Source organism: Parus major, chromosome 20 (assembly GCF_001522545.3).
Source record: "Parus major isolate Abel chromosome 20, Parus_major1.1, whole genome shotgun sequence".
Taxonomy (NCBI): Eukaryota; Metazoa; Chordata; class Aves; order Passeriformes; family Paridae; genus Parus; species Parus major.
The window spans coordinates 3,339,992-3,367,479 of NC_031788.1; the positions used below are offsets into that span (position 1 = coordinate 3,339,992).

The following is a 27,488-nucleotide window of genomic DNA, read 5'->3' on the forward strand; positions in this document are numbered from 1 at the left end:
CCCCAGCCCAGCCCTGGCCCTGCCCAGACCCCCCAACAACCCCACCCTGGGCATCCCTGGCAGCGCTGTCCAAACGCTCCTGGAGCTCTGGCAGCCTCGGGGCCGTGCCCATTCCCTGGGGAGCCTGGCCAGTGCCAGCACCTCTGGGGAAGAACCTTGCCCTGACATCCAGCCTGGCCTGGCACAGCTCCAGCCCTTCCCTGGGTCCTGTCCCTGTCCCAGAGCAGAGATCAGAGCTCAGGAGGAGCTGCAGCCCCCGAAGGGATCTGACCTCAGTCTTCTCTTTCCTACTCTGACCAAGCCAAGTGTCCTCAGTGTCCTGGCCTTCATATGGGTTCTTTTCCAGACCCCTTACCCTCTTTGTAGCCTTAGAACACACCAAGAGCCCAGTTATATCTCAAATATTAAATAGAAACACAAACTTAAATATATCATAGAATCACTGGTTTGGGTTGAATGGGACTTAAAATTAATCCTGCCCTATCCCCAGCCATGGCAGGGACACCTTCCACTGTCCCAGGCTGCTCCAAGCCCCATCCAGCCTGGCCTTGGGCACTTCCAGGAATCCAGGGGCAGCCACAGCTGCTCTGGGCACCCTGTGCCAGGGCCTCACACCCTTACTCATGTATAAGAATATTTGGGGCCCAGCTCACCCAGCCCTGAGGATTTCCTGAGGGAACAGCTGAATCCTTCTCTTGGAAAGCTGTGTTTGTACAAAACCCCTCCAGCAACATGAACAGGGAGCTCTGACCTGTGTTAAACACCCCAAGGAGTGAATCACACACAGCTGCACCAGCGCAGAGCCTGCCTGTCTCCATCACCACATCATTTCTCTCTGCAGCAGTGGAATGGGAGGGACACAGCCCTGATGGTCACTCGAGTGGTCAACCACAGGCGTTTCTCAGCCACGGTCAGCGTGGCCGACACGTCCCAGCGCAGCATCAGCAAATACCGCTGTGTCATCCGCTCCGACGGCGGCTCCGGGGTCTCCAACTACGCCGAGCTCATCGTCAAAGGTAGGACAGCAAAGCCTTGACCCAAGAGAGGTGTTTCTGCTGTATTTTATATATGTTCCCAACCTCTTTACGGCCACAGTCCGCCCAGCTGTAGCCAGGGAGGTGGGAAAATATATAGCATGGACCAGAAGGACTGAAATGAGGCTCTCTCCCTTGCTGAGATGGTGTTCCAGCTTTATTCTGGGGATTGTGTGGGGAAAGAGGAAGAAAATTGATAATGTGCTCCTTTTTGAAGTCAGGGGAAGGGGAAGGGTTACATTCACACAGCCAATAACGGGGAGGAAGAGATAAGAGGGAAGAATCTAACATTCTGTATTTCAGGGGTACATCTTGGGTTATACCATTTTTCTCAATGCATTACAACATGTTTCTTCCTGGAGGGTAACTGTATCCCCGAGAATCAGACCTTTCCATATTGTTTTCATAATTTCTGGCCACTTTCCCAGGAAAGTAACTATAAACACAAATGTTTATACATTCCATTAAAGATTTGCCTTTTGATGGATGTCTGTCATGACCAGTGTGGTTGGGAAGGTGTTAACCTGACTATCCAATCCCTGGTCATTGTCAAAAACCTATAAATACTGAAAGAACAAATAAACTTCCTTCTTCTTCCTTCATCTCACTTCAAGCTGTGTCTGTGTGAATCATTTTGTGTCCAACAGTGACAGGTAACTGTCTATAAAAGCTGCCATCCTGTTGGACCTTCTTTCATTCATGTTAATATGAGAAAAAGGGTAAAGGTGTCATGAGTTTAAGTTGGTATCTGGAATATTTGAATTTAAACTTTGGACACAGCCCTCTTTGTAAGCCTTTGTAGTAAAATATGGTGGCTATGGGGATTTTTACTGTAGTCAGCTGAACAGTGTGGTTGTCAGCTTTACCTGCTTTCCTTTCCAGTATTTTATCAGGCAGAAATAATCTTGTGGTGGAGCATTGCATGCCAGGAGAGACTGTTCAGGGCTGCTGGCAGTAAATGTTTGGATTGATTCTGCTGAGTCCCTGAAGTCCAGAGTAGAAGCATCAGTAGTTCTTGAAGGGAGTTTGGATTTTAGCCATGTTGATTACTGTAATTCAGGAGCCTGACACATGCAAGGTGTGTCATAATCTCACCTTCACCAGGCAGGTGGTGAAGTGCTATCCCCTACTCTGGGTTCCTCTTTATTTGTTTTTAAATCTCACCTCGAGCTGCAGCACAGGAGTGCTCACTGACTCTTCGCTGGTGAGCTCAGAAGGTGGCTGAAGGCACTCTGTGTTTGGGGTGAGAGGAATTTGAAGTCTGGGTCTGCTCCCAGGGTATAATTTCCTGATGGAAATGGAGGGTATGAAAATGGAGGGCAGCTGTAGGAACGAGATCAAGCTGTCCACTGTGCTGCTTTCTGCCAACTGGATCAGGCCTTTGGAGATCAGATGCCTTTGTTGTGCCTGGGAGTGCTGTGTGGTGCAGAGGTTTGGATGACACAGATCACGAGGAGAATGCTTGTGCTGGATGTGCTTTTAATTCCCACGTGGTGATCTTGTATCCTGTTCAAATCTGGAGGAATTAATGCACTATTAAAAGGAAATTGAGCTGCCAGGAGAGGCACACCTAGGATTGTACCACAGCTAAATAGAGGAAGGGCAGAGCTTGCAGCTATCAGAGCATCCCAGGCTCAGTCAGGTGCCTGGAACTTTGTGTTTGTTGATGGGAACAGGGAAAAAAAACAGAATAAATTCAAACCATGAATGGCTGGATGTTCAGCAGGAAAGATGCTGAGGGCTTCATTGCTGGATTGCTCAGCAATGCACCTACCTGGAATAAACTTTAACAGGATATTATTGTTGTGTAAGGTCCCATCCTGTTCCTCGTGCCTCATTAGGATGCAGGTGAGGTGAAGTGGCTCATTTGAGGTCGGTTTGGGGCCACCCTATGACACACTGGGACTTCCAACCAGCCTGACTAATTTTAGTGTGGATAATAGCAAATTTGTAATGCATGTGCACAGGCGGAAATGAAAGCAAATTGGAATTGTTTAATTCTGAAGAGATGATTATTGAATTGCAATAATGTACTTGAGCATACATTCAATTAGCCTGTAATTGAGGTTTTGCTCAATTGATGGGCCTGTTCCTAAACCTGCTAAATCCAAGCTCAATCTCTGCTTCTCATGTGCTTTTTCTTGATCAGATGAACATAAAATCACAGGGTGTTTCTTCAACAAAAATTAAGATTTAAAAGTGTGTCTATGTAATCTTTTTAATTGAAAGATCTGTTTGCTTCCCTGTGCATAGGAAGTTTTCTTGAAGTATTTAGAACAGAAAGTAGTTTACATTCCTCAATATTAAATAAAAAGCTTACTAGATATCAAAATAGAGGTCTGATTTTGAAATGTGCATGCTCCTAAAGCCCAGATTGGACAGTACATACATGTTTCAGCAAATGGAATGAATAATTAAATGAAACACACAACCCCTTGCTTGTCTCTGGGCACCTTCACAAAGAGTAATGTATTACTGAAAAGAAATTCCTGGCAATCTCACACAAAAGAATGTAACAGTATTAGTTCCAAATTATTCCAGTATGTTTAGTGGCAGGAGATACATTTGTAATCCTGTGAAAATGCTGTTCTCTAGGCAGCTATTTGCTGTATGTGCTAATGCTTCTCTGTCTCCTGGCTTGTATAAATGACAATACATTCATTCTTCTCTTTGCACTCTCCAATCATAATTTCAGGCCAGAAAAACCTATCATTTCCATCTGCACCCCTTGCCATCCTTTGGTGCTCTAGTGGAAATAGCTCTTCTCTATTTCTTCTCTCTCACAGGTGCCCATACAGTAATTTAATACAATTTTGTACAGGGCAGCTTAAAAAACCCCCAGAGATTCTGTGTCTCGCTACACTGCTCACACCTGAATGGAACATTTCTTGCCTGTAATTTTCTTTTGAGTAAAAGCTGTGTGGCAGTTACTTGTATTCTGAGCAAACGTAGGCCTTCCTTGTGTAAAGATTGTTTAAAATACTGTGGAAATTGGCTAGAATTTTATCATTTAAGGTCTGTATTAATGCTGGTGTCCTTCCAGGACACTTGTCACATTAGGTAAGGCTGTGGATAACATTTTAAACTCTGTGAGGGTGTGTGGAGAACTGCTGGCAGTTGTTTCTATTTTTCCTTGATCCCTTTCAGGTACTCTGGATGCCCAAATTAATCACTCAATATATTATAAGAATCCATGCAGAGCTGAGGGAATATTACAGCATCTATAACCTATTTTTATGAGCCAGTTTTCTGAGATTTTCACTCTTCAGAAACCTCTCAAAATTATTTTCCTGCTACCTGTTGCTACCTTTACCATTCTTTTAAGGCTCCTGGCATTTTCTTAGGGTTTGTTCTGCTCCTGCAGGGGTAGGGAGATCCTGTTGAGCCTCAGCACAGCCTCTCCACTGACCCCCAAGTAGATGTTCCAGTTCTCTTCAGTTTTGTCTTGATTTTCAAAGTGTTTGGTTGGAAAAATAACCTGTCTCTTAGCTGAGAGGCTTTCTGTCATGGCTGTGATATGTGGGACAGCTCTCTCTTGCTTTTATCAGGTTTTTATCAGTCACACGAGGAGCTGATGCCTTGAGTGACACCAGAGGGAGAGGTGGGTTCCTTGTCACAGTTGTTTACCATTCTCTCTCTGGGTCTCTTCTGGTGTGATGCTCGTCACTGTAATTCCACCATCTGTTTATTAACTCACCAGGTACACACTGAAATCTGCTCCAGTGATTGAGTCTCTTCCTAAAAGCAGGCACTGGAATTTACAATAAAACCCCAACCACAAAACAAAGGAAAACAGATCCAAGCACTGAACAATGAACTGAATCAAAAAAAACCCTGTCAAGTTGTTGGAGTTGAGATAGTCAGGTGTGAAAAACATGATAAATAATTACCTATTTAAAGAAATCCTTCTATGGAAGCTTCTCCAGTTTGAAATATGCTGTGAAGATTTCAGATTTACAGTTCTAAGACAGACTCATCAAGGAAAAGCTCTACAGGTGTTTTGGCTGTCTCAGTATTTATGACTGGAGCTGACTCCAGAATAGTTTCAGTTAATTATTCAACAGCAAGAAGTCCTACTAGGAGAAGGAATTTTCTGGAGCTTAAAACTCATAAGAAATGAAAACATCTTTGTTCTTCAGCTGAGCCTGATCTTGGGCTGGAGCTGGTTCTGGAAATGTCACATCAGGCTCTCTCCATTGATTTCCTTGCAAACAAGAAGTTCAATGTATATGAATGTCTATGATTCATATGAGTGTACTCTGGAATGTGTTCCAGGGATGGAAAGTTACTTGTCTTCCATGTAATCATAGAGGAAACTCACCAGCTCCAAAGTTTTTCACTTCCTACAGAGCTGTTACGGGGAGATGTGGTGAATATGAAAAAGACCCTTTGAATATTTTCTGTATTGGTTTTGTTGTCGGTTTCTTTTTTAATGTTTTCATGACTGATACACAGATAGTTCTATACCCTGAGATATTAATGCCAAATGTGCTCATTAAAACTGACATAACATCCTTGCCATCATGGGGTTATATAACCTGTCTTGGTGATGCTCTAGTCCCTATACTTCACCCAGGAGATGGGGATGTTGATATGAAAAGTATCTTCTGCATTACAGCTGTCCACTTTTGCCATCAGGGTGGCTGGAGGACCACGTCCCTCAGTCCCTTCCAACTCTCTGGGAGACAAGCTCAGCTGTGGCACGTCTGCTTAAGATGTTACTGTTAAAAAAAGCATTTTTTTTCATGTGCATTAATAAGAAGCTGGCAGGTGTGAAGATCCCTGTCTGAATTGATCAGGTTCATCCAGATCACAGATGTTTCTGGGCACGTTTGAATCCATCTGCCTGAGTTCTGCACATTGATCAAGGCCCTCTGAGTTATCAGCTTGTGAGCAGGAGTCAGTCCCTGGCTGGTGCTCCCAGCAGTGTCAGGACACTGATAGAAAGGGTTTCCTCCAGGTGCCTGCTCTCTCTTTGCCTGTTTCCTCCCAGTTTACACCAGTTCAGTCAGTTCAGAAGGCCCTTGTGCTGTGCTGTGCTGTGCTGTGGGGAGCTGACACAGATTTGATATAAGACTTAATGCAGCACATCCCGGCTGTTTATGGGGGTTCTGTGCCTGTGAAATACCTGAGTGAGGGAGAATGGCTCTGGCATTAATGGAGTGCCTGAAAAAGCCATTTCCTTTATTTCTCTGCAGTCACAGTGGTGTAGGGAGTGTAACAATCCCTTTGGTGGTGTTGGCTGGTAATTACCTGGACTTGTCACCGCTCTGTTTAATTCAACTCAGTTGCTTTAACTCAGTTTTAATCATGGGGTGGCATGTGGTTAGAGAAAAGAGGAGGCAAGGAGATTACAAACACTCACCAAGAGCTGTAACTCCAATTTCTCTTCTTTCCATGCAACTTAATATCTGTGAAGCCAGTGAAGGAGATGGGAGACAAAGCTGTTGCATTGGAGATGTTCAGCAGTATGAAACATGAGTCCTCTCAAAAGGAAGTATTTCCCTCTCCTTATGTTTAACTTCCAAAATAGAGCTGGGAAATGAAGCCATTTCTTTGAGAAGTGATAAATGTGGGGTTTATATAAAGGAGCCAGTTTTCAGCATTGCTCCCAGTGCCACACAGACTTGCAGTAATGGTCCAGAAATATGTTTCCTTGGTTTCTCTTGTTGATTTTAATCAACAGGGTGTAAACAAACATATTCAGGAGGAGTGCAAAGCTGCAAGGGGTACAAAACAAGTTCATAAACCAATGTTGTATTCTCAATTCAATCTATACTTTTCCCAACTTTTTTTGTTTCTCTCCTCAGCAGGATTTTTGTTGCTGTGTAATATGAGCAGGGAGTACTGCTTTAAACTTGACTTTGTTTCTAAAATCTGGGAAATGATAATGGCTCTCCTGTCACACCATTAAATGTCTTGACAAAATGCATGATATGCATGCAAACCTTTTCATTTCTAGTTAGAATTATTAAGGAGGTTTAAGGCAACTGCATGGAAATTAACTCAGGACTGTTGATTCTCAGAAAAGAACATAAAATACCAAGAACACATCCCTGTGCCTTTGCTGCCTGGAAGTGTTCTTGCAGTGAATGACCACCAGATATGTGCCAAATCAAACGAGCCTGGCAGCTTTTCCATTCTTTGCTCCTTTTTAATGTTCAAATTTTCATGCAGGATGATTGTTAATGATGCTCATGTGACATTAAAATTCAAAATTGCACTTTTTTATTTTTTAATTTTTTGCTTATGACTGAGCTTAAAGACAGGTCACATTCACTGATAACTCTCTACTGCTCATCCTTCCTCTGCCTCCTTAATTGTAGGGAAGTTATTAATGGGCTCCTCCTGGAAAATAGGATCTAAAACTGTTCTTCATTTATCCACCCTGTGCTTACAATGCTGCTGACTGCTTTCCATTCAAGAAAACTCCCTTGAAGTGTCATCTGTCACAATTTGTGGATGGTGGTGAAGATTCTGGCACTTATGGGATGTAATTGTTGATCATGTCCTGTTATCTCAGCAGGGCAGGGATCAAAATATATTTCTTTTGCATCAACATATATTTCTTTTGCAGCAGAAAAAAACACCCAACCACTAAAAAGTAATGTTTTATTTGATGTAAAATGCAAGCTAAGATGTACCAGTTCTCTTAGTAAGAACAGATGATTGTTAGTATGAGAATCTTTAATAATAAACATGGAAAAAAAGGGGTGTATTTGTAATAGAGTGAGACCTGCTGATCCCATGTGTGTGGGGGAAGCCAATTTCCAAAGAAAGGAGAAAACTGTAGATGCAAATACCTAAACCCAATGTGGTTACTGGAACTTGTAAAAATTTTGCAGCACCAGATGCTAAAGAAGCTGATCCTGATCTCTTCCAGACATGCAGAAATTCCTGCAGCTAACAGGCTTTCTGCAAAAGTCTTGCATTTGTTGTAGGACACTGAAATAAGAAGTTGATCACCTGTGGAAGGGACAACTTCTGCCCTCAGCCAGGTGCTGATGAATTCCCTGGCTGTCTTTGCCTTGATTTGAGCTTTCATTTTTTGCTGGCAGCATCCTGTGAGTCTGCACAGTGCATGGTTGGATTTCTTAGGATGTGTGAAACGTGCCCAGAGTTTATTTTTATTGTTTTTAAACAAACTGCAAGGCAAGATAGAAAACAGTTAAAATTATTTGTTGTTTCTTTACATTGTCCTGACTTATTGAACTTATATTTCTTTTGCTTTGTATGTGTTGAAGCACCTTGCTGAGGTCTAATCCTTCCTTAAACCATCTCTTCTTGTGGGTGTTCAGCCCTCAGAGATTCCAGGTCTGGGTGCCACACACATTCTTCTCCCTCCTTTCAAAACACCTCTACACACTCTGCAAGGTGAAACTCCTCTGCTGGTTTAGAGATTGGCATTTACAAGCTGAGCTTTTAATCCCAAAGTAAAAAAAGTTGAAGGTTCAGGAGGAAAAAAATGATGGGAGCTCTGTAAACACTTGACTGATTTGGCTAAGGACACTGGCATTAAGGCAGCTCCAGAACCTTCTTTGCTTCCAATCTGGGAGATGGCAGAAGGCTTTTGAAGTCTGTGAGAGGTGCTGAATGGAGACCATTGTGAGGGTTTGTGTCAGGAATTCAGGTGAATGGGGTTTTTAATGTTTGCACAGCATTTAGCTCTGAATGCTGGAGCTGAGCTGAATTGCTTTCCCAGCCAGTGTACCTGAACTGCAGCTGATGCTGGTGATGTTTGCATTTATCCTCTCTGAATGAAGAGACTGCACAGCCTGTTGAGGTGTTAAGGAAAGAATGATCACTCTGAAGTTTGTTCACCTTTCAACACTGAGATTGTGAGACAAGGAAACAGCCAAATCTGCAGTTTGGAGTGGAGATATTGCAGCTCTCCTTTTCCATCTCTACCCAATGAAGAATGCTTCATTTTCCAAAGCCAATAATTTCCCAGCATCCATTCTAGCTGCAAGCTGATTAAACACTCTTCTCATAGACTCACCCCCTCAAACCTGTTAATTCCTTTCCAGCTTTGCTCTGATGTGCTGATTTTCTGCCGTGGTAAATACCCCCTCTGCTACTGGAGACTGGTTCAGGTCACACCCTCCCCATCACCCCTGTCCAGCTGTGACTTTTAAAGATGCTTTAGATCTAAGATCAGAAACCTGATGAGCAACAGCATGATGGCTACAGCAAGTCCTGCAAGTATTTTATTAATTGGCCTAGGAATTTGAGAAGAAAAACCCCTAATATGATGTTTCCTAGCTCCTGAAATCCCCCCTGCCTGCTGAGGACAGCACTATTACACCTTCCAGGTGAACAGGAATGGCTTTAAACTAGAAGAGAAGAGATTTAGGTTAGGTGGGATGAAATTCTTTACTCAGAGTGTGCTGAAGCCCTGGCACAAGGTGCCCAGAGCAGCTGTGGCTGCTCCTGGATCCCTGGAAGTGCCCAAGGCCAGGCTGGACAGGGCTTGGAGCAGCCTGGGACAGTGGAAGGTGTCCCTGCCATGGCAGGGGATTGGAATTAAATGGTCTTTAAAGTCCCTTCTAACCCAGGCCCTTCTGTGGTTCTGTGACTGTGCTCTGCTCTGGTGCCAAGAAACACAAAATCCCTGTGTAAAGAAATTATTCCAGTTTTTTTCTTTTTTTTTCTAAGCAGGTTTCTCTCCAGTGCATCTCTTGCTTCTCTCTCTGTTTCTCAGCAGGAAACTTTCCATCAGTGCTTGTTTGCATGTAAGGAAGATGCAAATAGCTGCAAGACTTGGGCTCTCTCTGTTTGGATCCCATAAATCAGAGTTTGCATATGTTTTCCTGTCCTATTTATTACCCTGCAGCTACTACTGACTTACATGACAGACTACAACTTACAAACTGTTTGTTCCCTCAGCAGGGTACAGACACAAATTAAAATGGAAGAGGTTTGGATTACTTGCTTCTATAATCTTCTCTTTTCTTTCCTTCCTATTACAGCAAAACCTTCTTTTGCTGCTGCTCACTATTTTTTGTCTGACCCTTGTGAACACTGCTGACCATATCCTGCTGCCTTTTGATCAGCAGTGTGGTGTTATTGAGTCTTCTGACCCAGTCTGCTCATCAAATGGTGATTTATCAGCATTTCCCATGATTCTGAGGTTGAAACTCTAAATTTAAACACTTCTCTGCTTGCTCTTATATTATTTTTTCCCACCTCCCTTTTACTTAACCTTACCTGTGCTCTACTTGAGGAGCCTCGTAGATAATTTGCTTTTTACTTGTGTCAAGAACGTGGTGCTTCAAGGGTGATCCAGAGTTTTGGTACATGGATTATTCTGCCTTTTGTTGAGGCCATTCAGAGCATGCTCAGCTTATGGAAGGTTTTATGCTCATTGGTGTAGTCACAAACCCAACTGCTCTTGAGAACTGAAATCTTGTCATAAACAAGCATTTTATACAGAATTATATATATATAAACCACAGGATTCATTAAGACTGTTTCATTTATGTCTCTTACAGGATTTAAAATGGAGTAATTAAGGAAAAAGACATTTTTTGTTTCCAAGATAGAACTTTTCCCCCACATTCATGGTCCTCTCAAAGCCTGTCAGTGGGATTGGATTCAGCATTAGCTGACACTGCATTTAGTCAAGGACACTAAGGAAGATCATTCTGGTACTGAATTGTCCTTAAATTCACCATAATGTCTTTATATCTCATCTTCATGGAATCACAGTACTGTTATAGTCTTTAGAGTGGGATTATTGGTGTTTCCTGGGCAAAAAGGGAATTTTAATAGCCTTCATTAGAGCTGTGATAGTTTCAATAGGGACTGGACTATTCTGTCTTCCAGTGTTTACTTTGAACAGAGAGGATGTGAATTTTCTGTGTGGCTCAGCCCCAGGTGTAGCAGCTCTACACTCATAAGGAAGTTTTATTGTTTTTCATATATCTCACCTCAATTACAGCCGTCATGGCAGGAAGAAAAAGATGTTTAATGTCATCTGACCTTTTGTAAAATGCAGGCCACAGAATTCACAAGTCATTCTTGCAACATGAGCACTACTGTATAAATAAAGCAGAAGAGTCTTCAAAAAAGATTGTGATTGAAAGGTTTTAAATTATAGACAATCTCACCAGCCTTAGATAAGCTCTTTAAATACTTAATTATCTTCCCTGTGTAGTGTCTCTGCCTTATTTGAGTGGGATGTTTCCAGCTTTTGAAGCAAACGGATCTTAAGCCTTTCCTCTAAATATAATCAATCTTGAAGTATTGAATGTGAATTTGTATTGACCATGATCCTGGCTTTGTTTGGTTAATTTATGTGTCTTAAGTGTCTTTGCAAGGTCCTTTATTCTGTCAGTTCTGGGGAAATACATTAGTCTGGACTCTCAGGTATATTTGTGAAATATTTTCTTTTGTATCCACAATGAGTACATTTCCTTACCAGGTTTGATCTGTTTCTTGCTGGGGAATAGGGAAACCTTTAAGCAGATGGATTTTATTAATATTTCTTTCCCCAATTGTAACACAAACAGCTTCAGCAGAGACAAAGAAAGGCATTTAAACATGTCCTACATGGTTAAGGCAAAGCACTTGTTCCACGAGCAATGTTTAATGTGACAGGAGACCATTGCCTACTTGGTGAACTTCTGCATCAAACAGTAACAAATAACACATTAATATTGCAAAAGTATCCTGGAGACCTCAAAAACAGCTAATGGAACTTGATGGAAGTCACTGGTTTTCAGTTCAGGTGTGGTTAAATTTAACATTATTTTTAATTAAGCAGCCTTTTGGTGTCAGTCCCAGAAGGAAATCCCCAGAAGGGATTTCTGTAGCACAGAAAAGCTTTCACAGCTGGGATGTGCAGGATTTTTGTGTGTGCTCCTGCACCAGGTCTCCAACCCTGAGGGCTGAGCTTCTTCCCCAGCACCAAAATGTGATCCCTGGCACCTTCAATTTTGGGTGTTTTGAGGGAATATGGGGACTCCTGCTCCACCTCCTGTCCCAAGCCTTTGGATCTGAACATGAGTGCTGTGGGAATCCTGTGCTGTTTTACCAGCACTGAACTGTGCAGCACAAATGTGAACAGCAGGAATTAAAGATATTGTGTGTGACCTTGTTGTTCTGAGAGCTGTCAACTCCAGCCCTGTCACCTCTGTTCTCAGCTCCAGGAATTCATCCAGGAATTCATCCAGGAATTCATCCAGGAGGTAAAATTCCCAGATCTGTAGTGAGATTAATTTTTTTTTATTTTTTTTTTTCAGAATTCCTTTTGTTTCTCTCCATATTTATGCCTTTTAACTCTGACAGGAATAAAGCACAGAACGTATTTTGAGATCTGGCAACCAGCAGTGAGCTGAGCTGGTAGTTTGGCCATTGTACATATTCTTTTGGAGTAAATGAGGCTCATATTTTGTTTGGGGCTGTCTGTCCCACCCTTTTCCTTTTCTTTTTTTCAGGAATATTGAGTGGTAGTTTCAATCCTCCCCAGTTTCTCGCAGGCTCTGGAATGCTTTTTGAGAAATACCAGCACCTATCACCCATCATTGCAGCTCTCAGGGTGAACAGCACACTGTGCAGCATATTGGAATTTCTAGCATTTATTGCTGCCTCAAAATGCATTTTGTGAAAAAAGAAAGAACTGATCTTTTGGTGTAATACTGTGGAGTCTCTCTGAGGGAACAGCCTAAATCAAGAAATATGTTTCAAGGCTGAGTTTTAAACTGGAAATAAACAGAGATACAGCCCAGGAGGGGGAAAGCTGGAAGGAGTGTTGTGGTCTGCAGGGTATTGTGAAACTCTCTGTACCATAAAAGGCTGAAATAAAAAGAGAAGTATTGAGTGGTAAAGAAAGATTCACCTGGTTTTCCATGACTTCACTGGTTATCAGGCACTTGTGGTGTGTCTGCCTGCTACATCTGGGACTAGAGCTGGTAATGCTACTATTGTTGACTTTTTATGGGAGGTGTGGGGGATTTTTGAACCAAATCCTGAAGTTTGCTTTATCCCTGGGGTTTTTTTTATGTGGGCAGGGAGAGATATTAACCTTCTGGTTAATATCTTGGGTTTTTGTTTGATTTGGTTGGGATTTTTCACATCCAAAACTTACTGATGCTAAGCAGAGGCTTTGTTTTTATCATCTAAGTTTTATTTTTGTTGCTTACATCCCAATAAGTTGCCAGCCTTAGCTGTGAGTTTGTTGGGTTTTTTTCCCTGCCAGGTTTGCCTTGATCATTTTGGATAAGTGAACCTTCAACCTGACCTGAAATGTGAGGCCTTTCTCTGTGGCTCACAGTGCTTGAGACAGAAGCTCCCTGGTCGTTAGAGCTGGAGGATAATCAGATGGAGTGAAACTGGGAGGGGGAAAGAGCTGAACAGATGTATTTACTTGGAAAATACAACTTAGTGCTCACTATCCCAGCTGGCATATGAATAGACATATGTAAACCACAGAGTGTCTGTGACCTCTAAGCACATGCAAAACACCCCAGAATATTTTTATACCATGTGCTCATAGCATTGGCTTAACTCTCTAAAGTCTAAACAACCTCAGCAGTTGAACTTACTTTAGGAACCTGCCTTTCACTCCTGGGATTTTTGGGGTGGGGGATGTTGTAGAGGTTTAGCAGAGAGTTATATTTCTGCTTCAAGAGCAGGAATGAATGGCACAGATGGATCAGATTTATCTGAGGTTTCAGCAGGAAAAAGAAATGATATAAATATATATCAGCAATGGACACAGTTATTTAACTGAGCATGGCTTCCACAACAATACTGCCAGGAACTACAGGAAAATAAACTTTCTAACACAGAGCATGACCTGAATATCACGTGAGAGCACGAAGAAACAGCCCCCTGAAGTTCACACTGTGCAGCCAGGGAGATGTTCTAATGAAAGCTATTTCAAGTGCCTGTGTACAGTAAATTAGCAACCTCCTGTATTTACTGCACTCAGTGGTATGTACTGTACTGCCTGCTTGAAAAGCTGTAAAAAAGAGAGGGTTCTGTCTGGGGTAAAACCATTGTAGGTATTTGTGTCAGCTCTGAGATTTTTATAGGCACCTGTTCCTTGCCTTTCTCATTAGCTGCTCTCCAGGGCAGCAATTGGAGTGACAGCTATAATGTTATCCACTCCCCAACACCTCTGCCCACATCAAAATGTTTTGCTGCAGGTGAGGTGATAATTTTCCTTGCATCAATCAAACTTCTGTCAGTAAGATCAGACAAATGGCCCTCTGGTTCCTGCAGCATATATTTATCCTGTTTTCAATCTGAACAGGAGAAAATACAGTAGGTAATTCTGGCAGAAGGGGATGGAGGAAATGACTAATAATTGGCCAGTAAGACACTTGCATTGATAGGGTTATTCCACAGTAGTGGTGGTTTATTTGCAATTCCAGCAGTGTGTGTGAGTCCTTGTATGGGGGCTGCACTATTGATACATGTGGCTTTATATGTGTTTTTGTGGAAAACAGAAGAGGAAAGGCAGGTTATTTCAAAGTGTAATGTTAATATTGTATGTAAAATATGTATATTTTTAGATGTGTTTCTTCAGTAGGTTACAGTCTGTACACCATGTGCTTTCTCTTACCATTTGTGCCTATTGAGCAAACCAAAGTTCCAGGGGGTTCTGGCCCAAACTGAGAGCAAAAAGGAGTTCAGTTTGTTGTTGGATATGTGAGATACTGTACTGGTATCCTTGGGGAGAAATGGGTCAGCTTTTATCATCAAACTCTGAAGTGCTTTGTGACAAAATGTGTTTAGGTAACACAAACCAAAACAATCCCTGGATCAAAACAAAGCACAGAAGCATCAGTGCAGCACAGCTTTGATTACAGCCCCCTGTTCTCCTCCTGCCATTGACCCCTGCAGACACCTCCAGGTTTTGCTTATCCCAGAAGTTCCTTTCAGCAGAAAAAGCCATCTGTACTTGCCAGACCTGGCCTGTGTGTGTAGGGATTGGCCCCTGGAGCTTTGTGCTGATACAGGAACAGAACACTGAGCTCTTCCCTTCTGTTTTCTCCCAGGTATTACCTCGTGGTTATTCAAACAAGGCTTGTCACAGTTAGAGATAAAACCACGGAATAATTATGGTTGGAAAAGCCCCCCAGGGTCATCAAACCCAACCTGTGCCCGATCCCCACCCACCCCAGAGCACTGAGTGCCACATCCAGGTTCCTTGAACATCTCCAGGGAGGGTCTTCAAGGCTCCTGAAAGGAAAACGTCCTTTTGTGTGCACAGCAGAGCCAAACCGGGTATTTGCTGAACTTCTGTAAACAGATGGAGACAGGAGACAAACTAAAAGGCAGCAATTATGGCAGTGATTGCAGTTCTCCAAAGAAAGAGAAATTTGCTTGTTAGTTGGCAATATGAGACATTCACCTGCCAGAGCTGAGAGCCCAGAGCTGAGCAGGGACTACAGACACCCAGAAAAGTGACCGAGGACCTTCTCTCTGAGGCTGCCAAAACAAATGCTCAAACAGCAGTACTTGCAATCACTTCATGTGAATATTTCAGATATTTCTAGAGTGGCTGTAGCTCTATGCAAGGGTAACCTTGAAATCCCAGTGTATTCAGGGCAGTGGCTGTTGTTACCCAGGAGCACAGGGAGGTCCTGCCATGCTCTCTATGTGTGTGAGAGCAAACATGCACTTTAAGCCTGGATTTGTTAAACTTTTGTGAAGAACTGAACCCAGGGGACTTAATGTGGTATTTAACTTAAATGACTGTGATTGAGGCCCTGAGGCCAATGGCATAAATTGTGACAGTGTGTTAGGATGGCTTACCTGAAATTATACCTCAAACAATTTGTATGCTAAATGAGTTGTCTGATGCTTTGGTAGGGTCTGCAGCCTGTTTTCTACTGCAGGTGTTGCTGTGTTCCTGTTTGGAATCATCCCTTGAAGAGAAAAAAAGAAAAGCATTCAGTAAAACCCTGCTGAATTCCATTCTCAGGAAAATATGAAAATACAAACTTAATTAGAGGAATAAAGTCATGAAGGATGTGGAGTGGTAAATCTTACCTGAAATCAATATTCAGGAAGAAAACAAAATTTTGTGGGGTGTACATGAATGTGCTGGTCAAATATCTGCACACAGCAGATCCCCACAGGTAATCCAGTGCAGCAAGCACACTCTTTGGGGATGGTTTGTTTGAATATGTAGCTCAGGCACCCCTACCCCTGGAACAGGAAAATTCACTTTTTCATTTAGTTTTCTATGGCTCCTTAGCACTGGGGGTTGTTTCAGGATAAGACCTTCATGAATGTCAGAGGACTTGGTTGGATTTCTCAGATTTAGTTGTCAGTGGCCAGCCTGTTTCTGTGCAGTAAATCCACCCTTGCTTGCTTTCTTTTACCCATCCAAATCAGAACTTCCCACCCTACACATCTTCCTATCCTGTCTCTCCTTTGTTTCCCAGCCTCCCTCCCTCTCTGTGCTTTGATTCTATCCATCTCAACCAGGAAATAGGTTTCTAATTCAGGGATAAAAGGATGAGACTTGGAGTTGAGAGTCCTTGATGTCCTTAGGGAGGAATTACTCTGTCTGGAGCTTTGTGCAGTCATCTGATTAACTGTGTGAGGGAAGAATAAGTTCCTCTCCCCTGCCACAACTTGTGCAAAAATAAGCCATTATATCTTTACCTGAATCCCAGAGTTTCTTGGAGTGGGTGACCCAAAAGGAGGCATTTTTTAGATGAATATTGCTGCCTGTATTGAGCCACAGGCTAAAACTCCTGGGCTGAAAATGAGGTTTGAATTCTGTTTTTCTAAGGGAAGATAATTAGCACAGTGCCTGGGATAGCTGGAGGTCACATCAGTTGTAATCAATTAGTGTTTTACTTATCAGTTGAAAAAAGGTGATTTCAAATGTAATTAGTAAACAAAAGCCTTTCATGTTCTTTAAAGGCCACCTCAGGGAGTGCTGGTTTTGGACAGGATAAAGCCAGCTGATGTTTCATATGATTATTTGGAACGTTGCAACAAAGTTTATTTTAGTGCAAGACACTTTGCTATTCAGTGGTTAGAAGGAAACTTCTTGAAAACATCTTTTTTCTTTGTGGATTTGTGGTGCAAAAGAACCCACAGTAAACACCACTGCCATCTGTTTCGAAGAAGAAATGTTGGGCTATGAATTTCCTTGCAAAAACTGAAAGGCTTTTTAGTAGCTAAAAATGTATAACTTTAGATTTTTTGTTTGATTTTTCATTGATTTGATTGCATTGAACCAGATGGGGTTTTTTCTTCATGAAGAGCCTTCACCACATCCATGCTTTGAGAAAATACATGGCTAGCAAATTTGGAGCTGATGGTGAGGAGATGCAGTCTCACAATTGCATCTCACAATTTTCTCAGCACTTTTGGAAGAAAGCAAACCTGCTGTACCACCAATGGTGAACGTTTGGCCAAAGAGATTTGCTACTTGTAATGCTCATTTTTACATCTGTAAAATCCACCAGGAAAGCAAAGGAGCTTTAATTCCAAAAAGTCTTTTTATTTCCCCCAGGGAATGGGCACGGCCCCGAGGCTGCCAGGGATGCCCAGGGTGGGGTTGTTGGGGGGTCTGGGCAGGACCAGGGCTGGGTTTGGACTCAGTGATCCTTGTGGGTCCCTCCCAGCTCAGGATATTCCATAATTCCATCATGATTTTCCCCTTGGAGGGAGTATTCCTCACTAAGTTTTGCCATGTGCATAGAGCTGTGTATAGACCCAAATGAGTAAAACTGGAAACTGCAGATATAATCAGGAATGCTTTTATGTGTCTGGAAACAGTGTGTTCCTCTAAAAGCTTGCTAATTTTATTTTTAAAAGGGAAAATAAATATCTGACTCACTCTCCCATACGTCTGCTGTTCTATAGAAGATGCCTTTGCTAACAATACTTTATGTGGCTTGTCTTTTTAATGACTAAATAAGGATTTCTGAATAACCACCATCAAACATATTAGTAGAGATCATAAACATCTATTTTATTAATCCTGATAAAGTTTGCTGTGATTTCCCTCTCTGATTCAACCCTTTCTTTTATTGATAACTGTATTCTGAGGAGGCTGTGCTTGCAGATCTGCCTGACCCCTCTAATCTTCTCTCCAGACTGACCTGTCACACTCCTTTGGGGAAGGATTTGAGTTCTCATTCTGTGTGCTGGATTAAATAAGTGTCACTGGGTTTCTGAGTCCCTTCCAGGAATTTCCTCTGAGCAAACCTTAAGTACTCTGTCTGTCAAGAGCTGCAGTCCCTGCCAGCTGCTGGGTTTGGACTCCAGTTCTCCCAGTTGGAGCCCGCCAGTAGCAGGGTTCAGCACTCATTGATATTCATGGAGCAGCTCCAGGCTTTGTTCCTCAGCAGCACCCCTGGGCTCTCCCAAAGCTTGGACCAGGTGTGCTCTGCGTTCTCCCCCCTGCATTTCATCTGATTTGGCTCCCTGATCCCACTCCTTTATTTGTTTCTTGTCACCAGCTGTCTCCTGAAGTCTGTTCCTGTTTTTTTGAACCTCCTCCCCCTTGTTAATGTGGAGAGCTCGTTTGTGGGTGGTCCTGCATTCCCAGTGGTTTTACTGGGAATTTAATATTACTTCATACTTGGAGCCTGATGAGGTTGTAAATACATACAGAAAACCCCTTTTTCTTTTATTTTCAAGGGCTACACGTGTCAGTATTTAACACGTAAGAAATAATGAAATTTTGGGTACTCTCTTGCTTTATTTTACCTCAACACTGTTTTCTGTGTTAATAAGGACTCCACCAATAGTTTTCCTGTCTTATCCCAGTGGCAGGAGAGTTGGTGCCTCTCTGCTGACTTGGAACCACACATGGTTATACTCACAAGCCATCACTGCTGCTCTCTAATCTACCCAGTTCACAGGCAAATAAAATATGCCATCTTTCAGGATTGAATTACAGAATGGAAATGAAAGAAAAAAGATTAGTAAAAAAAGTAATGCCTAAAGAGTAGCCTCATTCTTCAGGGAGAAAATAAAATACCTGCTGACAGCTTTTACCTTAATGATGTTCTTGCTTCTGTCAAAACATCAGACGCCCCATCATCTTCACTGGCATTTGCAAGACTCTTTTAAGAGATGCAGAGGGTTTTGATGGGTGGGTTTTTTTAGTTGGAATTCCTTTCCATAACCACTGCTTCTGAAAAGAATATATATATATATATATATCTCAGGTTCATTTGAGAAGGATTTGGGAGCAAGAGGAAGTAGATAAGGTATAAAATATAACCAGAGAACAAGTGTTATCTCATGTAACGTCATTAATGGTGGGAATTGCTGCTGCACAATATCAGTGGATGCAAAAAGAGATATTTTTAACAGAAATGGGAATGGGAACTGGGATATTCTGCCAAAACCAACCACTCTGGTGTGTTTGTGCCTACCATGGACTGCAATTCCCCCTGTGCAGAGGTGCAATGTCTTCAAAGAAGACCTTGGAGAAGAAACTTCAGCCAGGTTTCTCTCTCTTCCTCTCCAGAAGCATCCCCTAGCAGGAGGTGTGGTTGTATCTGTCTTTGGGGGTGCCTCCAAGTGCTCTGTCCTGGGGCAGGACACCACAGTGGGACTGACCCCTGGGAGCTGGGCTTTATGGAGTGCAAAGGATGGCACATTCACACATCAGTGACCTGTTTTATTTCTTATCTCCTCCAGCAAACACTCTGGCACGCTGATTTTTCTGTCCACACCCACTCCCATGACAGAGAGAGGATGGAATAGTGGAGAAACCAGAGTCATGGTGCCTGGGCAGTGAGGATAAAGGAGGGATTATTCCCCTTGATCCACACAGTCACTGTCAGTCCCTGGGCTGGGAGGTGTGGGAAGGAGAAGAGGGAAGAGTTGGACAGTGTTTTCTCTTCTGGAAAGTGTGTTCAGCACTAAGCTGCCTCTCCCAGAGCTGAATCAGTTTGTTCTTTACCTCAGGTATTCTGGTATTGATCTCATCTCCTCCCTCACTGTTCTCATGTCAGAGTTCAGGAATCAGAAACATTTAAAATTGATGTGCCATTGAAAGCAGATCTATTCCAGCTGGCACAGAGTGGATTCTAACTCTGATTTTGATTCATGTGCTGCTTCCCACAGGTAGTATTGCTTCTTTAATTATCTCTCTCTCAGGACCCTGATGAATCTATCCTGAAAAATTTCGAACTCTACTACTCCTGGAAATTAAGGTGCTCTCAGCATTCATGTTTCATGGAAAGACAAGATCTTAATGTAAAAATTATCAGTTTCTCTTTTCTTCAGCAAGTTTTCAGTACTGGAGGGTTTATACAGATTTGTGGTGAACAAACAGTTCATTGTAAGATGTGTGGCTCTTGATTCATTCAAAGTTTTCACTTAAATTGCAGCTTTATGAAAAGTAGTTTTCTCCTTTAATTGTTTTTTTTACTTTCTTTCTCTATTTTCTTCCTTGACCAGATGGAGTAAAATTCAAATACAGGCAACTACATTCATTCTAAGGGGCTTTTAAAGGAAATAACAGATCATGGGAAATTATATTCTTCCTCATCTCCACTCCTCAGCAGATTTAGATTGCCTCATTACAAGTCCTATTTTCTTTACTTTGAGAAATTTGCCTTCAAGGCTTTGTTTTCCCTTTTATACCTCTACAGAGTGGAAGTTGCCTTTCTACTTTCTGGCTTGTTTTGTGTGTTTTTTTTAACAAGAAATGTTAATAGGGCTGATAGTTTAGAATGCACACTTAGGAAATGCATTCGGGAGCCCCTCTAAATGTAGGAGGTTCTCTAAAAGAAGCTTTTCCAACATTTTTTCCTCCTTGTCATTAAATGAGCAATTTTCAACAGCTGCCCCCCTTAGCTGGAAATTCTGCCACATTTTGCAACCCACCTTAAAGGCTGAGGCTTGATCCTTCAGGCCAGTACTTGTGAAAATATTAATGAAAAACATGTCCTTAGGTAAAGACAAATTTTGCTCTGACAGAACTATTGGGTACTGGAGGGGAACTGTTGCTGCTGCATCAAATCCTGATATTCTGCCCCTGCTCCCCACAGGTTCCTCTGCTGGCACCTGTTTATCTGATTAAAGGAAATAAAACAAGCAGTCCTTTAAGCCACCACATTGGACATAAGGGACGCAGAGCTCTGTCAACCAACCAGAAAATATAACCTGATAAGCAAACTAGCCTGAAAACTGCATATTGCAGGCATAAATCCTGGGGTGCTCCTGTCAGTCCTCAATGCCACAGGTGGAGTCACAGAATGCTTTGGGTTGGAAGGGACCTTAGAGCTCATCTTGTTTCAATCCCCTGCTGGGGGAAAAAAAAAAGGAAGAAGTTGTGCTCTTTTAGTGGCCTGTTTAGTTCTTCTTCTGCACTTCTGGCTCCTACCAGCTCTTCCTTGGTTGTATTTGGAAGTCTCTAGTGTGTTGAACACATTTAGCACAATTTAATATGAGTAAATGGCTGGGTTTGTGGTCAGCAAAGCCCAAGCTGTGACCATTTGTCCCCAGCTGTGAAGTGATGGGGCAGAGGGCAGCACACCACCCTTTGGGAGAGGGGGCAGAACAATTCCTGTGGCCTCAGGAATGAGCCCCTGTCCATTCTCAGAACCTTGCAGGAAAAAAGAGAATGGAATCATGTCATTAACAGAGGTGGAATGAATAATTTAGCAAGGCTGGATCCTTTGGACTGTGGGTTGGACACACTGATGTGGATTAATGAGAAACTCTAAACCAGGTAAGGAGGAGCAGCAGAATATAGATCCTACCAGCTGTGCCTTTCTAGGCTAAAGCACATCACAGAATTTACCTCTGGAAACAACTTTTTGTTATCATACAGTCCTGGTGGTGGAAAAAGAAGGGTTTGTAAGAGTGTTCCATATTCCATTTGCAAATCTTACCTGGTCCATGGGTGGCTTGTCATTTGAGCCACCAGAAGCGACCCAAAATCACATTTTGCACTGCTATTCCCAAGAAATGAAACAAAAGCAGTAAATCCCATAACACAGATCATCTTGGGACAGAGGCAATGAGAAGACATTTTTGCCACTCTGAACCCTGCTGCAGTTCTTCAGTGCTTTTGATGTGTCAGATTCCACCTGTGCCACGTTGGAAGGAGCTGGGCTGTGTTCAGCTCTTGTGCTTGTACCTTGTCCATCAAGACTCTCCATCTCCTGCAGGGAGGAATTGTGAAGTTTTCCAGGAAATTGGGCCTGTATGGGAGAGCTGTGATATCTAAGTGCTGGTTTGAGTCACTGCATTTGCCTCCTGTGAGAGGCTGCAGTTAATTCTGCTGGACACAGCACAGTGACATCCTGAGGGATGCTTTTTATCAAGGAGCACAAGAATCCCACAACTGCAAACCAGCTTCTCCTCACATGCAGCTACTGAGCATTTCTGTTTGTTTATATGTAAGAATACAATGCCTTTAGATTTATTTCACTCCTAATTGTGAGATGCATGTGCTGCTGTCATCCACATAAATTACTTCTCATTGAAAATCCTTGTCTGCAAACACAATTGAGTTTAACATCCAGGCACTTCAACTGAGCCATGAAGAAATATGTCCCAATGTGACATCAGCTTAAGAAAAATAATTCATTGTCTCTTAATTCCAGTGAAACTGAGCACAAGACAGGCTGCTCAGAGACAAGCTGCTGCCTTACCTCAGCTCACCTGCAGGAGTTTGTTGTCCTGACAAAGGGTGAAGTGTGTCTTAACTTTCATCACTGGCTCTTTTCATGTCTGAACACTAAAACTCCTGCAGAAAATGTTTTGATTCACAGGTTTAGAATCTAAATCTGTGATTTTTGAGGATAGGAATTGGGTGCAATTCAGAGGTAAATTAATCTAGCTGAGTAATTAATTGTGTCAGGTGAAATATCTAAAATCTCCATTTTCATGTACCTGTGCTGTTTTCACGTGGTTACCTCGGGTCTCTTGAGGGATCCTGCTGATTGAAGAGGCAGATACTGCTGCTGCTAAACACGTGGAGGAGATTGAACTTAATGAATCAAAGAAATGAAGGGGTTTGTAACACCCAATTCAAGTAAAAAGCCACTTAAAAGATACTTGAAAAAGGTCATTCAGGTCAAGCTAGCTAATTGTGGATAGCAACTTGTGGATTCTGTTCTGGCCACAAAATAGAGGCACAGCTCGGGGTACCTGTGGGAGCAGAGTGTGTGCTGCTTTCTTCATGATCTGTTTTGTTGCCTGCTGTCTTCACACAATCAAAGCTTAGCAAAATCCTGTGTGTACCTTATGTTGGTAAGGCAAACTGCACCCCAGCCTAGTTTTAATTCTTTGGTATATTTTGCTTCCTTGTGTTGAATAATGCAAAGACATTTTTTCATTTGGTGTATTTTTTCTGGGTTTTTTTTTTAGTTTTTTTTTTAATCTTAATGTGTTTTTTTCAGGCAGCTGGGGACCTACTCTTAGTTGTTGAGAGTTCTTTTTGTCAGGTTTTACAGGTAGATCTTTAAAAGTCCAGATCTTTAAAAACCAAGCCCTTTTTTATGCCTGCAGTGAAAACAGGCTTTAACATATAAGTGTAAATTATAGCAGCAGCTGTGATGAACACATACACAAAACCTTTATGAAAATATTGGTTTTCTGATGAATAGAATCTTCAGAACACTGCAAGCACAAAACTGACAGTCTGTTTGTGGAACTGCCAGCAGCTCCCCACACCTGCTTTGACCCCTCTCTGCCTTTACAAGTACAATATTTCCCTAGTCCTGAGCTCTTTCAGGCTGCTGTCATGTGGATTTTCTTGAATTTTTGAGCTGTGTGTGCCATTGAGTGTGCTCTGCAGAACCCTGGAACCAGTCCCAGTAATTCTATTGTCCATGGGAAGAACTGAATGAGCGACTCAGCAGGGAACATTGAACTTTGACAAGGTGCTCCTTGTAAATCCAGCAGTTCTCCTGGACCACTCTTCTGCCCAAGAGCCATGTCCAGGACCTTGAACAAGCCAAAATCTTCTTTCCTGGTGCCTGGGGTTATGATCCTGCTCAGTTCCCTGTTCCTGTCTCCCAGGACCATGAGCTGCTGGAGGCTGTCCAGCTTCACCTGCAGCTCTTCCAGGTGAATTGTGCTGGAATTTCCCAGCCAAAGTAACTCTTCTGTCTGCAGCAGGGGTGGCAGGGGACATTGCCTGCTGACCTTCCTGTTGTCCCTGATCACCCTCTGGAATTTTCCCAGTCATTTCAGTGGTTAAGATGGAAGAGGCAGCAGTATCCTCTGGTTTTTTTTTTTATCTGTTCCTACCTGCTGTGGCAATGCCTCATAAATAAGGACCTTAAACTCATGGTTAAATTTAATAACTATCTGTAAAAGTCATTTTAGTACTGAAACCCTTGGTTGTGGGACAGAGCTCACTCACAGCCTCTTGTGTTTGTGTTTGATTTACAAAACGTGGGCAGTGCTCCAGCAGAAGCGCCCCTGGTTTGGGAGGTGTGATGAAATGTTAACAAAGTGATTTTCACAGATCCACCAGATTATCTGAATGTAAGAACTGGAATCCAGAGCTGGTGCCACAGGCAGTAAGGAGCTGTAAGTTAAAATTGCAGGGCTTGGTGTAATGGATTGGCAGTAACGCAGTACTTGGAATTCATTTGGCATTTACATGCACAGTAAATTCCAAATGAGCTCCTAAGAACCCTATAAAAAGAAAAAAAGGGTGTATGTGAAGCACTTGTTTCTCCCTGTAACATATATCCTCTGTGTTCTAGGTTATAACCTGGCTTTGTATCATTGGGAAGATCTTTTAATTTATACAAAGAGGTGATTTACATTCCTAGATAAAATCCAGGCATTTCCAATAACATCAGGATAAGTGAACCACTGTTTCCTTTGCAGCTGAAGCTTGGGGATTCTGTGTGAATTCATCTCAGTTTTACTGCCCATGTTTCAGGGCAGCTTGCAGTGAATATTGGTAGATCTCAAAGAAATATAGCCCTGGATTTTATTACCAATGAAGGGAATGCCTGCCAGTGGCGTGGCAGATCGTGTTCAAACTGGCAGCTGGTGACAGATGTGGATGTAAAGGCTCTAAATCACTGTGTGGACTCACTGTATTCCATATTTTACTCAACTTCCAATAAGAGTCGTGCAAATAAATTAAAGTGCAGCTGTCGAGATCAGCAGCAGAGTTGAAGGCGTAGATATAATATAAAGTATTCAAGAGCTGATGCTTTTTCCTGGAAAAATGTTGAAATGTATTTTGTTAGATGAAAGCAGCAGATTTGTTTCCCCTGTTTGTTTTTCTTGTCTCGCTTTTAATAATCAAGAGCACTTGTAATCAAGTTTCAGATCTCAGAGGGGTTTGTTACAGTTTTGGGCTGGTTCTGTCTCTGTTTCATTACTCCCAGTGCACTTCTTTCTGGTTATTCCTTCACTTAAACTCTGCTGGAAATGAAATCCTGTAATGCTGTGCTCAGGGAGTGGAATACCTGTGTGTGAATCAACCAGAGCTGCTCAGGTCCAGATGGGTTTAGCTCAGTTCTTGCCTTTTATGAAATTACTGCATGATCCTTAAAATCAGGGTTTTTTGTAATCTTATCACAAAGCATCAGCAGACAACTCTATTAAAAGGCCTGTTATTCCCTGTGTGCCCCAGAGAGGCCAGCCCTGCGTGTCCCCAGGGTGTGCCTGGCAGACTGATGAGCTCCACAGCAATTCCATTTGTCTCCAGACCTGTTTTAACCACTTGGCACTGCCTGTTTTGTCTGTGAGCTGCTGGCTCTGCTCTTCCCTGGATTTGGGAGGGATTTCAGCCAGACTCGGAGGCAAGGCTTCCCTCTCTTGCCTTGCAGCTCCTGTGTTGGCTGAGCAGCTCCTTTCTTGACTCTTCTCATATTTCCTGATAGCCTGAGATCTGCTCAAATATTTGTGTTGTGGTGGAAGGTACAAGCATCCATGCAGAGCTTTCTTTTCCCTTGCCCCACATTTTGTTCCTGATCCTTGCAGGGTTTTTGTCAGCCATTAGTTAATGGAATTAAGACTCAAGGAATTTGTGCTCAGATCCACAGAGCTATTGTTTTTTTAAACATTTTTAGGAAACATTAAGCATTTTCACCTAGCATACAGTGCTCTTCCCTCCAGCCAGGCTACAGCCACCTGTTCAATGAACTAAATTCATCAAGTCATTTTTAATTGTGTTCACTGGAATGTGGAGCTGTGCCAGGGTCCTACTAAGCAACAAATGGGTTCAGAGTGGGCACAAAGCAGATTCTGTTAGAAAATCATTCCCTGTGGTGCTGGCTCCTATCAGCTGGTCTGTGAAGGATAAGGAATCATCAGCATCTCAGGTTACTGAGGAAGAGCAGAAACTTGGCTTATTTGCATTACAGTGGTAATTTCATTTATTTTGGGCTTGTACCAGCATAAACTAGAGAAGAATTTGGTTGGCAGAGCCAAATAATCATCGTATTTCTTAAACAATTAAGTGAATCTACAAATAGCTGGTGAATGGCTGACAAGCTATTCATTAAATCCAAGCACTGCACCAAAACCTGGGTCTGCCTGTTCTTAACTCCAGAGATGTTCCACTGTTCTTAAGGACACCTTGGAAAGAGGCACTCTGAGTCTAGCATGAAGAATTTAGCTTGAAGCAAAAAGAATTTGTTTTAAGTAGCCTTACCAAGCAGTAGAACTCTTTGGTGCAAGTATTTTGGGTAAGATTTGACCTACAATATTGTTCCTCTGAAGGTGATGATTATGTCTAGCAATTCACTTCAAGAATTTTGTATTTGAGACCCACGCAGGGAATGTAAATTTACAAATTGGAGCAACAAATGGTTTTTTGTGGCATTGAACAAAGATCTCATCAGGTATTAACTGGAGCTTATTTGGACAATCTGCTTGTGAAGACAGGAAATAGAAGAAAATGGAAGAAGTGAATACTTGACTGTATTTATTTGGGTCAGGTCCTTTCAGAGAGTTGCACAAGACTGTTTGAGGTGTTTGTGTTGCTGTTCCTCCCACAGGTGCCTTGATTCAGTTTCCTGTGGAGATGTGCAGGGATGGAATGTTTCCCCAGGTACCTGACAGGATGAAGGGTGAATTTTGACCCCACATTGATAATTACACAGTGATAAAATCACTAACAGGCGTTGCTGGTGATAGAAGTGACAGCTGATACAGTGACTCCTCTGCTTAAAATATTGCTTTGATCTGCATCAACAGGAATTCCACAGGCACAAAGTAATGGGAAAACAAACCCTTGTGTGTTCCAGCTCTGTTTTATGTGTGCAGAAAATGCACAATCTACTTTGATATTTGGCTGCAATGTGAAAGGTGCAGCTCTAGAATTGGAAATGTAGATTTCCAAACTGTGGCATTTCCTTGCTGATCTTCCTTAGCCATCAGTGCTTAAAATCACAGAGTAATATAATCAAACATAATGACTCCTCTACTGAGTGAACACATACAGTCATTGTTATCACCAAGTGATGAGCATCCCTTACAAGGGAAGAAGAACAATTTTCTAAATCATGATTTGAAATGAAGGTAGGAAGA

The 27,488-nt window shown here is 42.4% G+C and overlaps 1 protein-coding gene across 7 annotated transcripts in view; it reads left to right on the top strand.

Annotated features, from left to right (window-relative positions):
- The window catches only part of PTPRT (protein tyrosine phosphatase receptor type T), a 435,686-nt gene that overhangs the window by 174,182 nt on the left and 234,016 nt on the right, over positions 1-27,488 (top strand). For all 7 annotated transcript variants that reach the window (XM_015647508.2, XM_033519067.1, XM_033519069.1 and 4 more), the window contains exon 6: positions 842-1,016. In XM_015647508.2, coding sequence (XP_015502994.1) covers positions 842-1,016 — 175 coding nt within the window. The remainder of the gene's footprint in view (positions 1-841; positions 1,017-27,488) is intronic.